This window comes from Ceratotherium simum, chromosome 12, assembly GCF_057802395.1.
Source record: "Ceratotherium simum simum isolate JZ-2026a chromosome 12, ASM5780239v1, whole genome shotgun sequence".
In the NCBI taxonomy this organism is placed as follows: domain Eukaryota; kingdom Metazoa; phylum Chordata; class Mammalia; order Perissodactyla; family Rhinocerotidae; genus Ceratotherium; species Ceratotherium simum.
Window position 1 is genome coordinate 35529416 of NC_141911.1, and position 14597 is coordinate 35544012.

Here is a 14597-nt window from a genome sequence, read left to right on the forward strand (position 1 = left end):
CTTTCGAGCTGGTAGAACCTAAAACTTCACCGTGGCTTTGTCTCCTGCCAATTCTATGACCTGGCTTATGCCACCTGACTTCTTGGCTTGCTCCTTCACCACCACACACTGCTCTAGGTGCTTGTGGGATTAAGATAATTACAAAAGAACTGCCAGGCCATGCTGCCACACCTCGTTCACGCTACTTCCGTCTCCAGGCCATCCTCCCTCACCATGTCCCTGGCCATCCAAGGGTGGCACAGAGTGGGGGAGCATGTGCTAGACAGAAGGTACTCCTTAGTCCAGTGACTGGTACTGCACCGTCCCCTTATTTTCTTAGTCCTTAGCAAATGTCTTCGAACTTCACGGTTCAAGGAAGGGGGATCAGGTTTCAGTATCTGATCACTGCCAGAGGCCATGCTCCGACACTAATTTCATCTTTCTCCTTTTACATTAGCGCTTCCGTTCCATTAACAAAAATATTTCCTTTGGAAGCTATGAAAAAGCTTGTTCTTGAACCATAAGTGGAGAGATAAGCAGAATGTTCTAGACCTGTCCATCACAGGTTTTTTGAAACTGCCCTCCTCCTGAAGCCTGTACCTGCTATAGCTAAGGGCCCAGGATGCCCATCTGTACTTTCTAACCAGCCTCTGGACTGGATCATGGGTCAGCACCAGCCCAGAGAGGAATCATCGCATGGTCGGGGCCAGTCAGATCATCTCCTTCCCACAGCAATTTGAACTAAGAGATCCAGAGCCGAAGTAGATGGTTTCAAGCCCTGAGAAGTACAGCCTTGAGAAGCTGGGGACAGAAGCAGTACCAGGCTAAGGCAAGCAGACGTCATGAGCAAACAGAAACCAAAAGCTGAAATGTACTGAAAGCAGCAGAGACAGGAGACCTCACGATCTCTGAGACAGAGACAGAGACAGAGACAGACAGGGGAACAGCTGCCCTGACTCCCCATTTCCTATAAAGCCTGACCTTCCTGCTGTTGGCTCCGTAAGATCTGTCTGTTGTATACGAATGATCCCTATTTATTCTTGAGCTTCTGTTGCATGAGCTTCTGCACGTGTAATCACATAAACTTCGACCAAGACACATCTCTGTGTGTTCTTCCCAAGCATCATTCTCTCTTCCCCCTCATGGCCCCTAGATGTCACAAAAACAGACATTCACAGCTGCCGGAACCTGGGCCAAGGAGGTGTGCTTTGATCTCATATCCTTTGCAAAACAACACAGAAACCTTGCTGACTCCCGATTACTGTTTCTCAATAAGGAAGAGTTTATTACAGGTTGGGTACACTTGTAGGAAGCAAAAATCTAACAATGAGAATGAACTACAGGGCCCACCAGTTTAGAAGATGAACAGATAAAACAAATACACTGATTATGTACAATTATCAAAAAGAGCAGGGTGGTGGGAAAAAGGAAAAACTGCCAGCAGCCTTCCAGAAGGTTAGTAACAGAGGATGTCTGTGGAGCACCTTCCCACACAGTCCCAACTGGGCCTCGGGGCGTCTCCTCAGCTGCGTCTGCCCCACTCCAGATGAAAAGCAGCAACGACAGGAGACACTGGGGGCTTCTCAAGACACCCGGTTTATCTTGCTCTGCTAGTAGCTGGCTTGCTGAGGAGAAAATGCCTCGGCCCCAGGTGATGCCACAGGCGCCAAGCCTTTCATTACACAGCCCAGAGGACAACGTCAGTAGCGTTTCTTAATATCTATGGGGAAGAGCTGGAGGAAAACACACACGTCTAGGGAAGAAAGCGCCTAACCTTCCCCTGTGGTCTGTATACAAATAAATACCCAGTGTTGTCTTAAGCGGGCCCAGTGCCCAGGCTGTCGGGTGGGCTGCTTCTTCCAGCCTCTGAAAGCACTTCTTGAAGCACGTCTGGAATTAGTGTCCCATGACCAGATTGTCCCCTTAGGTGCTCATTTCTTCTGTTAGAAAGCCAGTCCTCCAACCCCCATCAGCAGAGGAAGATGCCATGTCACCTCTCACAGGACACCCACAAAGGGACAAATGCAGCTCTAAGTTCTTTGTAAGAAAAAAGGGAGCCCTCTGAGTTTACTGAAAGGGAGAGGTCTTGGTTCGTCCAAAGTATGTCTATAAAAATGCATTAAATGCTGGGTAAAGTTGCACATTCTCCTGATGACGCTGCAGAATGTCCATTGAACTGAAAATACAGATAATTTAAAACCAGCCACTCTGAATATCTGTCACCAAAGCTGACACTGCGTATGACACCTCCAAGAACTGGAGGACAGAGCCCCGACTGTGAAATGAGGCCAAGCCCCTAGCCCTGGGCTGCTGGTTCCTGGTAGCCCTCGGAAGGTGCCAGCAAACTTAGAGCAGTCAGCAGAGAAAGGCTCTTCAGCGGGAGGGCGGCCCCGCGCGCGCGCGCAGTGGGCTCCGGCCTGTCTGCCCGGGGTCAGTCACGGTGGCGGCGCCAGGTCCCTGCCCGCTCATAGCCAGTGGCAGCAGGAGGGCAGGGGGAGGTGGGAGATTCCGGAGGGGTAGGGGCCAGGGCTGCCGCCCCGGACACTGGGGCCTCCTCGGCCGAGGGCGGAACTGGAGAGGTCGGCTCCATCCCAGGTCGGCTGCTGTCCTGACAGTGCTTGCTGCAGAAAATCTGCCCCTCCTTATCTAGAGCCGTGTTCTGAGGAGAAACCAGCGGAGACAACACATTAGCCGGGCTGGCTCGGGTCACAGGCACCACGAGAGCGCACAACAGAGCATGCACGGGACTCGGAAACAGAAGAGGAGAAATAACATGGAGCTTCCCTTCTAACAGAAACCGAAGAGAACAGCAGCGGCTCAGGGCACCCACGCTCGGCAGCCGGCCGCACTTGGCCTCTGCTCCCACTGCTCGGTGTCAGCGGGCCCTGGACGGCAGCCTGGGGTCATTCCTTCCTGGCTCTGAGCTGTGCCTGAGTTCTGAGAGCTTCTTCCCGTGCCCACATCTTGAGCCCCAAAGAATCCTGGGACAATAAGAAAATCCTACAGGAATGTTAGGGTGTTGACAGTTAACTTCTCTAAAGAAAGTTCTCCACCACAGATCGAAAAGTTACTCATATGTCATATAATAATCCCCTTACAACTCATGTGGCTGCATAATCTATAAAAGCCCCAAGAAACCAACGGTGCAATATTACCTATTTTTAGATCTGCCACAATCTCACCTGTTCTTCTCTTCCTGCGTGTTGTTTTTTGTTGTTTTTTTTAATGTTGTCACACCCTCAAAGTTTTCAATCTGCTCATCTCCTCAGGGAGCACAGGAACAGCCACAAACAGGAGGAAATCACTTTGCTTTCAGGCCCTAGACCAGGAAGTGAGACCTAGTCTTTTCTCCTCCTCAACTCAGTTTGAGTATTTCTCGCTTGTCCATGAAACACAAGCCAGCTGTCATCTCACTGAGTTTTCCAAATACGGGGGAGCTTTCAGTTCTCAGGCACCTTTAGCTAAAAGGCACCATGATCAGAAAGCGTTCTGTAATCTAATGACTCTGGGGGAAAATGTACCTCCAATTTTTTCAGTACTCTGACTAAAAAAAAAAAAAAACAAAAAATAGAAGTCTGGGGAAAATATAAATAAACAACAGGGCTTTCTAAGATAGACTTGTGTGGCTGCCTTCAGGGCACTGGGTGTCAACTGTGAAATAGGTGTTCTCCACAGGTCCTCCCCAGCTCAAGCTGAACATCCGGTAATTTCCAAGGACAATTTCAACTGCCTGGAGAAGAGGTAACTGTGGAAAAGCCAAATCAGGAACTCAGCATCGCTCTTGAACAAGCTTCCAAGCGCCTAGTACAAGAGGAGGCCAAGACACCCCTCAGCAAAAACACTGAAAAGGGAGAGAGGCAGCGTTCACTTTTTCTACCACGGAATTTCTCCTGGGTAGAGGAAACCAATTCTCCGGTTATTTCTCCTTTTCTCTTCCTGTCAAGAGACCACGTATGTGTGCGGCAGAACAAAGCTTTGCAGTGCAGTTAGTACATACCATTGCCTTGGACCTAGTCAGAGGGAAGCAATGCAGGCAGCGAGAGAGGCAGGAGAAGGGAGGAGAGAAGCGGGGACAGAAACTAGACTTACTTTAAACAGAAGAAACATAAGTGAAACAGTTTTGTCTATCTTAAATTAAGCCCAAATCATTCCCAATTTCCCCCAGAAAGAAGCATAATCCTCCTGAGCAGGGAAAGCATTCCACTTGAATCCGTCCTTTCTCAAGTCGGCGACGAGAAGCAGCGTGAGCTTTCTTATAATTCCCTTTCCTGCCACAAGATGGCCTCTTCTAGTCCATGAGGCTGGGATGTGCCCACTGGGATAAACAACTAGCCGGTCTGCAAATGCACTGTCCTTTCCCAAGTAGCCCAAGGACAAGCCAAGGAAAATGCAAGTGCAATCCTAAATCACAGGCCTGTCTTAAACCAAAACCTTGTCCAATATAATTCTCTTCTCTTATCCTGAAAGCTAGATGACTCTACACTGTCTTACTGAAAATAAAGCACCTTTGGAAATGTAGTTGGAGAAAGAGAACAAAAGCTTTCACAAAGGTACCCATCTTACGCTGTCATTCACAAAAAGATGCTCTTTCACCTAAGTGGAAAACAGTGGTTAGCAGAACTCACGGAGTCCCCTCCCATGCACTCGCCAGCTTTAGATCTGGGAAGGAAGGCAATGTGGCAAGCTGAAGTTGTGAGACAGAATTTTCCAAGGCTGTGCTTGGCTGGCTGAAAAGGATGTCAGTGGTACAGGAGACCCGCATCGATAAGAAGCCAAGAGCTGGACGCTGGTGTCAGAAGTCTGAGACAAGCAGGCAGGTTTAAGAGGGGCTGGGAATTAGAAGTGCCTCTGATTAAGCACAACATGTTGAATACCAGAATTCTGCTTCAGGAGTCCCCACAGTCTCAACTGGGTAAAGAGTGAAACTCTGAAGCATCTCTCAAACTGTCAAATCAAACTGTCAAATAAAATGCAGACAACAGCATCAACTTTACCATCTTTCACCGTTATTTATCATTCCTAGCCTGTAATTTTCTCACCATGAGCCTCAGGCACCGATGTTAGGGGCTAAGGTGGAGAGAACACTAGGGGTGACAGTTGAGACTAAGGTTCTGTCTGTCAGTCACACAACAGTTATCTGAGGATTCCACCTCAGAACCATTACACACTATTTCCACTACTACTGTATCTGTAGGAAACCATATTAGCTTCACATACTCTAGTTATGAGAACACATAAATACCAGAGAGAGTCATTTGTGATTATTTTTAATATAAAAACATTTAAAACTTCCCACGGAGAGGACACACAGACACATAGTGAGGGGAAGAGGATGAGGATGACGACACGGAAGCATCGCAAGCTGCCCCCACACAACCATGCCCCGGGCCAGGTCCTCCACTGGATGAGGATTAGCAGGACATCCCCAGGGAGGCCTTCTCACCACTGCTTTTGGGGACAAGCCAAAATTCACAGGCTGGCCTTTTGGCTATGGAGAATTGGTACCTCCAGAGACAAGCGTCATTGATTTCTCCCGTGGGTACTGACTGTGATAACATCACTGCGCAGCTCCTCAGAGCTAACAACCTGCAGAGTTGTGTAGGGAACATGGGGTTGATGGAACTCTGCCAACATGCTCAAAATGACAACTGAAAACACATGTGAACACACCACTTTTACAATCACCATTGGAATTACAAATAATAAAGGGTTGTTCATTCACACAAAATCCGGTTAAAGCTCAATGGTTTGAAATTTGACTGTTGAACTCCATCAGCAAAGGGAAAAATGCCATTTGTAAACCATACAATATAGGTTCTGTCTGAGGGGGTCTAAATGTCATTATCCAGAAAAGAGCCTCTATTGGGCCATAAGACAGACGGGCCGGATCATTCCAGAACGTTGGCAAGCCACAGGCTTTGGGCCTGATTCCTATCTGGGTCCTGACTCGACAGGTGACCCAGGCAATGATGGTGAAACTCTCGTTAGCCCTGGGCACAGTTCTGTGAAGTTTCTTCCTCTAGGAGACTATGAAGCTTAACTAATACACGGTTATTAAATTTTGATTCTAACAAATCACATTTCTTAAGGTTTTTCATTACATGTCAAAGGTGTCATTTTTTTTTTTTTTTGGTGAGGAAGATCAGCCCTGAGCTAACATCCATGCTAATCCTCCTCTTTTTTTTTTTTGCTGAGGAAGACCAGCTCTGAGCTAACATCTATTGCCAATCCTCCTCCTTTTTTTCCCCCCAAGCCCCAGTAGATAGTTGTATGTCATAGTTGCACATCCTTCTAGTTGCTGTGAGACGCGGCCTCAGCATGGCCGAAGAAGTGGTGCATCGGTGCACGCCCGGGATCCGAACCCGGGCCGCCAGTAGCGGAGCGCGCACACTTAACTGCTAAGCCACGGGGCCTAAGGGTGCCCATTTTTAATGTTTTTATTTTTCTAAATTTTCCCAGAAGCTGCCTTACAACGCAGCATGCAGCAAGGCTGTGTGTTCCTATCCCATCCATCAGTGCTTGCTCTCATAAGTGAATCACTTGAAAATGTTCTCATGCTGTTGGCTCAATCAAGATGGTTCTTTTCAAAGTGTTTCAGCTATAATTCTGTGACAACTCTGACTTTCTCAGGCTTTCAGCAGAGCACAGCTAAAATGCTAGGGAAACCACAACTCAAGAGGCCTTCCCATTATTTTGGCACAGAGCACCCCGAAGTCCTGCAACATGTCAAAAGACCCAGTTTGCAGGCTTTGTCTGGGGGAGGGAAGTGGGGGAGAGAGCATGCTTTCCAGCAGGGGAGGAGGGAGAGAATTGCAAGGACATACAGATGGCTGCCAAATAAATGCAGCTGCCTCTGGGGGCGAGAGAATGACAGACCAGCGGGTGCTAAGAAGGTGGTGGATGCTCCACACACATACCGCAGCATTCTGTATTCATGAGGGGGTGTGTGGGTGGTATCCCTCAAGTATCTGTGTGGATGCCACATCTTCCTAGCTAAGTTCCTAGACTATAACGTGCCATAAGAGTAAGCAATGGTTTTCCTTCTAGTTGGGTAGGAAACAAATTAAACCTTTCCAGAGGGAGAGAGGCTCATCCTGAGGTAAGAGTGATGGAGATGTGGAGACGGCCCATCACCAGCTGTCAGGCTCCCAGGTGGCCTTATGTGCCACTAAGACCCCACATTGTCAGGGGTGACCAAGGCGCTAACAATTCAGGCACCCGTCTTCTCAGAAAGTCTGATTCTGAAGCCGTCTCAGTTGACTGGCTCTGGGATGGCAATCCCTCTCCTGCTCCCTGATCCTGTGCGTGGGGTGGGCAGAAAGGAGATCACGGCCTGAGACTCTGGTTGCTTGGTACCCGGGCACCCTAACAGGTGGGCAGACACTCAGAGCTGCTTTATGGCCCCACTTCAGCAAGGACTCAGGCCTGCACAGCTGGTGTTGAATGTGCTGACTGCACTTCTGGCTCAATTTTATTTTTTCTGCCCTTATTTTCCCTTTTTCTGAACTTACTTTAATGTTACTTTACTTATTTTAATGCCACTTTTAATTTGATGTGTTTATGGGTTTAGGTAAGCTGCCATAAAAAACATTTTGGAGGAAGAAAGGTCTGAAAAAATAGGAGAATCATTGTTATTGACTTATAAAATTTACCAACCTTGAAAAAAACTAGTATTTTTTTTACGTTGTTCTATACTTCTGATTTTTTTAATGGAATTTGTTTAAGTTTGGCTGTTTCTTATCCCAAGTCCCAAAGAATAATTCAAATAATCTCAAATAATCTATTTTTGAAGCCTTGAGTAGGCAGGGAGTTACTTCCTTATGCTTGGGAATCCTTCTCTAGATGAGAAAGTAGACACGAGAGTAGAAGCAGCTGCCCGGGAGGGCGCCGAGCACAGAAGAGGTCAGGGGCGCCTCAGCACCTGGGCCCATCAGCCTGGCCTTGCTGGTACCTGCACAACCCCTATCCCAGGACTCAAGGCCTGGAAGTCGGCCAGATGGGTGCACTTCATTTGCCAAGCCAATCCTGAAGTGAAAAGAGGAACATGGAAGGAGCCAACTTCCATGTGTGGGAAGCTCTTGGTTATTTACTTCAAAAGATTCAATGCTGGCTGAGCAGTCAGGCCAGACACTGCAACTTTCCAACAGCAGAACCATGCCTTCCACTTACCATGATAACAGATACCCCGGTGGTGGTGCTGTTCTGTTTGGGGAGCGCATTATTAAAGTGCTGTTTTAGTTTACCTGTTACTTCAGCTTGCATATTATTCTCCTGGGAGGCATCATCCTACAGAAAAGAAACAAATACCATGATTTTTGATCCTCACATCTAAGTTGTCTTTTCCTTAACAGTCACACACACCCCCATCCCCACCATCTTTTCCTAAATGGGCCCATCTTAGCCACAAGGTTAGGGGAACTATGACTTTTTAAAAATAATTACTGCTAGTCAGCTGTCCCATGCCCTCAGAAAGACCTCAGACTACTTACTCCACTCCTTAGGTCTAGAGTAGTCCAAGGAGAGAGTAAAGGTCTCCAGCAGCATGAGGAGGACATTCTTCAGACCTCTGAGACTCTCCCCAAAGGCACAAATGCCACATAATGTAGTACAGATTCCTCCCATGGAAACATCAAAATTAACGAGAAGTTTATCATTTTAATCAAGAATTCAGTTAATTAGTCTTTATCGCTCATAAAGAAATGTGGCATTCTCAGCTACTTGGTCTAGGAGCCAAGGCACTTAGCAGAATCCAGAGAGGCTGAACCCAGATGTCAGGATGTGTGGGACAGTGGAGGTGCACAGGGATCCCCCTCTCCGCCCCCAAGTCAGCAAAAGCCCTTCGCCAAGTAAATTAACTTCACTCTCCTGGAGCCTCCAGGAATGAGGGAAATGCAATCTCTCTCACCATCACCATTTAGTGGATCGTGTTTACCCTAAACCCAGAGGCTCCACCTAAGCCCAAAGGACTTAGTCAACATCACACCCCCTCTGCCTGGCTCTGGAAGGGACTGTGTCTCAGCCTCCCCACCCACAGCAGGAGGTCTCCTGTGACTATGTGCCACGAAGACACAGAGATCAGGTCTAAAACATGCTCATCTCTGGGCAAATCCTGAAAACTCTCAAACCCCAGAACCACAGAAGGCAAAAGCTGAAAGCCTCCTTAGAGAACATCCCAGCCAACCCTTCATTTTGCAGATGAGGAAACTGAGGCCCAGAAAGGGACCATGACTTGCCCAGGTCACTCACAGAGCACGATTGAATACTCCAGGATCCTGGTTCCAACTGCTTTCTCCCAAAGAGCTATCTTCATGCTACTCGACGATTAGAGAAGACAGCCATTTTATCTGCCATGGAACTTGGATGCGCAGCTTTGCATACGCAAAAGCCACGGGGAGGAAGCATGCTGTTGGCCACAGACATACAGATGTTCATTCCCTGGGAATGTGGGTACTTACTGACACCCAGGGGTGACTCAGGATTTGTCCTGCGGTACACCGAGCTTCAACGTTTACCTGAAGCATTTGACTGATTAACTCCTGGAAAGAAATAAAGACGACCATGGAGGAGACAAAAGGGGGTAATTCCAGCAGAAATACAGAATCTGGGTTTGCACTAAGTACTTCAAAGAACAGCCAACACAGCTGCTCAGCCATTTGAACTTAAAAGCTATTATCACCCACACTCCAAGTGCCTACTAGGCAATTATGCAGGCACAGCTGCTTCACGTCAGCAGCAGTGTGAGAGAAGAGAAGGTCTCTCCTGAGTCTACATTAAACCAAAATGTTCTCTCCTAAGAGTTCTGGTCATTATCATCATTCCACAGTGTAAAACTGCAGTATTGTTCCTTTCGGCAATTCAGTATGTCTCAAGTCCATTCCAATACTTTGATGGGTGTCCAAAATATATTTCTTGGGTAAATGAAAGAACGAATGCTTAGGGCTCAGAGGAGCACAGGAGGATGGTAGGGGCAAACTGGGAAGACAGCCAGTGAAGCTTTCAGAATTCAGTTATGAGTTTCAGAGACTATACTGTGGAATGAACTTAAAGAACCACCACACATTAAAAGTCAAGACAGACCTGGAGCTCAAATCCAAGAGCTGCAACAGCCCCACGCTGGGTAAGGACCCCTCGACAGAATGCAACCCACAGAAACAGGTGTAGATGGGTACCTTTGCCGAGTCCGTGATGTTATCCCAGTAGGGGGCTGGAAACTCCAGCTTCCCAGCCAAGATCTGGTCGAAGAGATCTTCTTGGAGATTGTTCTCACTAAGTCAGTGACAAAGAAATGGAAGGAGAATCACAGTCACCACACAGTTTTTCAACAAAGTGCTCACAGGAAGAGTGAGGAGAAGAGTCCAGTCTCCTTGGCTTGGGCATTTCATATCTCAATTGTGGATCTCAACTGCATTTGTGATGACACATTTCTCCTTTTAGACAATGAGCTAAAGAACATTTCCATACGCCTGGGGATCAGAGAGTGAGAAAGAAGACAAGACTCGAGAAATTTGTTTAGTGGGTATATAGAGTTTCAGCTTGGGAAGATAAAGGAGTTCTGGAGATGGATGGTGGTGATGGTTGCACAACATTGTGAATGTAGTTAACTCCACTGAACTATAAATTTAAAAATGGTTAAAATAGTAAATGGTATGTTATGTATATTTTGCCACAATAAAAAAGGACTCAAGAGAAAAAATGGAATCCACAACTAATGTAAATCCTCATTTCAGGAAAAACAATCTCAGCATCTGCCCTCACTTAATCTCTCATGGCAGTAAGAGTGGAAAAGCAGCATATCTGAGTCAGATCTCCTTGCCATTCCTCTTTCTACTTTTCCAATAAAACAGCCAAAGATTAGTGAAACAGCTAACATATGAAAAAGTCAGAAGGAGTTCAGAATCTGGGTAAAACATTCACGACATAATTAGCTCCTGCTGGAACTTGACTTTCATTTAAGCTTACTCTGAGAGAAAGAGCTCATCCAAGGACACCAACTAGAATTGCACAGGTTGAAGGAAACCCACCTCACTGCCTCTAGGTGGGCATCCCTCTCCAACCATGTCCCACCCTCACATATGCACTCGCACACATAGCTGGTGCCTAACAAATAAATGACGACTTGACTTTTGATGTAAGGTGCCATGGAAATGTGAAAACACTGCTGGGAAAAATTCAGGAAGCTGGACGTCCCCAACTTCCCAAAAAACTGCATCTCCACAGCCACAGAGCCCCCCTCACTTGGTGGGCGCATCAACGACCAGAGTAAGAACCAAGTCATTAGCTTTGTTGGCCATTAAAAAGCTCTAGTAGAAAACTCAGGATGGGCTGTGGGAGTCAAGATCAAAATCCAGGAGTGGAAGTTCAGTCTCACCTGGCAAGTACGTAAGCAACATTTCTCGTGGAGTTCCCAACAGGACCCCCGCAGCCTATTACTCAGGGTGCTCACATGGGACTAACCAGCCTTCTGGACGGGCACCTGGTCATGCTACCAACCCTCTCAGAGTGGGCAAGGACAAGTGTGGTGTCCCTAGAAATAGATCATTTAGGGCAGTGTCTAGAGACAAATTCTGCAGCTGTGTGATGACATGGCTGCCTCACTCCTGTTCTGTGAAAAAGAGGCGAGTTTGTGAGCTTTGTGAATACCCAGGACACCTCACCAAGCCCAGCTGAATCGACCTCTGCTGGTCCAAGAAGTCTGGGCCAAGAGGCACACTGAGAAGCACGCCAGGCCAGATACCCAGGAAAGGCAAGAGATTCCCACTGCTCTCCTGAAAAGTGCTTCTCTTTGAGTGGGTACAAACTGTTTCTTTCTAGGTGTCTAAATGATCTCTTTTCTTTTCACTGTTATTTCCCTACTGACTGAACTTGGCTCAACTCTCCTTCAAAATAAGTGAAGGACGCCTGTAAGAACACAATGAGATTTTACAGACACCTCTAGAAAAACAAAGGACCACAGGAGACAATGTTAGAAGAAAATATAAAAATCATCTATTTCCAGAATTGTTCCTTTTAGCCATCCCTCTCCATTACTCTGCTCATCCTCCTTTTCCTTTTTTCTGGAATCTCAAATAACTTATACTTCGTTAATATATATGGCTTTTATTTTGTTGATAAACAGCTAAAAAGTTAGAAGTCTGTCTGCAGCAGTCATTTAGGTTCTTGGCAAAGTAGCCTGAGTCAACAAACAAAACCCTAGGATGACTCGGCAATTAGAATGCACCCCAAAGGATCCATACTGTGAGCTGCAAGAGCTCTGAGAATTTCCGGCTGCCCTTCACTAGGAGAACAGAAAGCTGAAGATAATTTATCTTCCTTAGTAGTCACATAATAAGAGCCCCTCTGATTAAGTCTACACTGGATTTATTAACACATTTATACGCTACAGTCTGGCTGAGATGCTTCAGGGTACTTTTTTATTCTAAAATAATATAGCCCCTGAATCAAGGTGCTGTAAGTCTAAGATGTCCATTAAGAAAAACCCTGAAAACAAAAGAATTTGCAAACACTCTCTCTTTTCAATGACAAGCTGTTAAAGGTCTGACAAGGTAATCTGAAAATGTTGTAAGCTTTTTCACAAACGACGTTCAAACATTTCACTTATGGGGTGCGTGTGTGTTTAAGAGAAACATCAAAAATCTCAGTATAGTCATGCAAATATTACTTTTTGTCAGTCGCCCTAAGAACAGACTTGCTTAGGCAATAACTAAAATGTCTGCTGCCTCTGGAAAACCAATATGCTTAGTAATAATGAATCTACTGTTGAAAAGACTGGAGGGAGAATACTTGTCAAGCTAAGACTAAAGACTGAAAGAAGCAAGCATGAGTTGTTCCAGTCAAAGAAGCTGACACTGTAAATTCCAAGTCATAATTTTAGTTAAAAAGCTTCGGGTTAAAATCATCTTTGGAAAAAACAAAGAAAATATTTTGAAATATCTGTTTGAAAGACTTTTAGGTACAAATTTATGTAGACAATCTATTTTATACGATAGTCATTTATCATTATTTAAAATATCATTTCCATAATTTGCTATATATATTTTTATATTATAGTAGGTTATGAAATCTCTCCAGAATGTCTCTTCATGCTGTGAAGATGCTCTGTACCTAGTATTTATCATTATAGATTCTTTCATCACAACATATGAAAGAGGGAAAGTATTTTCAACATTTCAAAAGTAAGCTACCTGGAGTGGTAGGACTAGCTTTGAATACAACATATAAGGGCAGCAGCTTTCAGAATATAGCTTTACTGCTTTTGATTAGCCAGACTTATCTCCAGACCCCATAAAGAAGCTGCTGTCCCTTGGGTAATAAGTCACGATAAATACACACTGCTCAATCTGACTCTCATTTTTGTTAAAAAGTAAAAAGCAAAGTCCAAGAAAAAATTCCCAGGCTGCACTGGCAAGTGGAAACACTAGAGGGAGTTGTGAGCACACACTCCTCTAAAATTGATATCTGATACCCTTTTCCTACTGGAAAACTTGGGTTAACTTGGGTTAACCAAGGAAAGAGGGGAACTCTGCTGTAACTGGCCCCAGGATCACCTGCTATCAAAACACACTACCCTCTGCTCTTGACTACGTCCCCAAACAGGTCATCAGGGAAACCAGCCAGGGAACAGTGTGATTGTAAAAATGGCCACAAATTACTCCCCTCCATCTATGTCCACACTTCTCCCACATTTAGTCTAGGCTTAGCTATTTGACTTCATTTGGTCAATGGAGCATCAATGAACAAATCTGAGGTGAACAGAGACTTGGAAAGTGCTTGGGCAGTGGAACTTCCCTTTCTCCAACTGCTTTTGGGGATCCTATATCCACCATCACGTGAAGCCCAGGCTAGCCCAATGGATGCTGAAAGCCAAGTCTTATCTGTTGTCCCAGCGGACAATGAGCCAACTACCAGGCATGTGAGTGAGGCCATTCTGGATCACCAAGCCCTCACCGTGCCAGCCCAGAGCAGAAGAACCACCCAGCTGAGCCACAGAATTGACTGACACCCCTAACTTTTGGGGTAGTTTGTTATTCAGCAAAAGCTAACTGATATGTGTAGTCATCCTACAGTCTGTGTAATCCACTTAGGCCAGGACCTTGATGGAAGACCATGATGTTGATGGCCAGATGGAAAGACCTTCCCATCCATAGAACCCAACCCATGCCACAAAGACAAGGTCCCACTCAAGTGCCATATCTTTCATTAAACCTTTGTGATTTCCAGCCTTCAGTTAAGCATGTCCTCACGCTCAGTTTATTCTTCTTGACTAATATTCTTGTGATGTGTGTCTTTGCTCCACAGGGTCTAAAAAGTAGACTGACATTTCTGTCAGTCTTGTGTTTACTGTAACGTCAATAAAAAAATTGTTCAACTCAACTGAAAATTCATAATTGAAAAAAGATAAACCTTTCAACTTTTCTGTATGTTTGAAAGTTTTTGTAATAAAATGTTGGAGCTGTGTGAAATAAACCTATTTTTCACTTACTGACTCAATAGTACACTATAAGCACCATGACCTCAGAGATTACATTGGGCTCACCACTTGATTCCCAGCACTTAGAACAGTGCCTGGTGCACAGCAGCTACTCAACAAATAGTTGTAAAATGAATAAAAGAAGGGATTA

The 14597-nt window shown here is 45.7% G+C and overlaps 1 protein-coding gene across 5 annotated transcripts in view; it reads right to left on the reverse strand.

The window, feature by feature from the left end:
- Positions 1-246: 246 nt before the first annotated feature.
- Positions 247-14597, reverse strand: part of DCLK2 (doublecortin like kinase 2) — a 147647-nt gene continuing 133296 nt past the window's right edge. For 2 of the 5 annotated variants that reach the window (XM_014780199.2, XM_004420904.3), the window contains exons 13-16: positions 10149-10245; positions 9435-9515; positions 8149-8265; positions 247-2638 (exon numbers count right to left, since the gene is read on the reverse strand). In XM_014780199.2, coding sequence (XP_014635685.1) covers positions 2411-2638; positions 8149-8265; positions 9435-9515; positions 10149-10245 — 523 coding nt within the window. In that variant the 3' untranslated portion in view covers positions 247-2410. Of the gene's footprint in view, positions 4937-8148; positions 8266-9434; positions 9516-10148; positions 10246-14597 lie in introns of all 5 variants that reach the window. The other 3 variants (XM_004420905.3, XM_087437552.1, XR_015553806.1) reach the window with 2 other exon arrangements.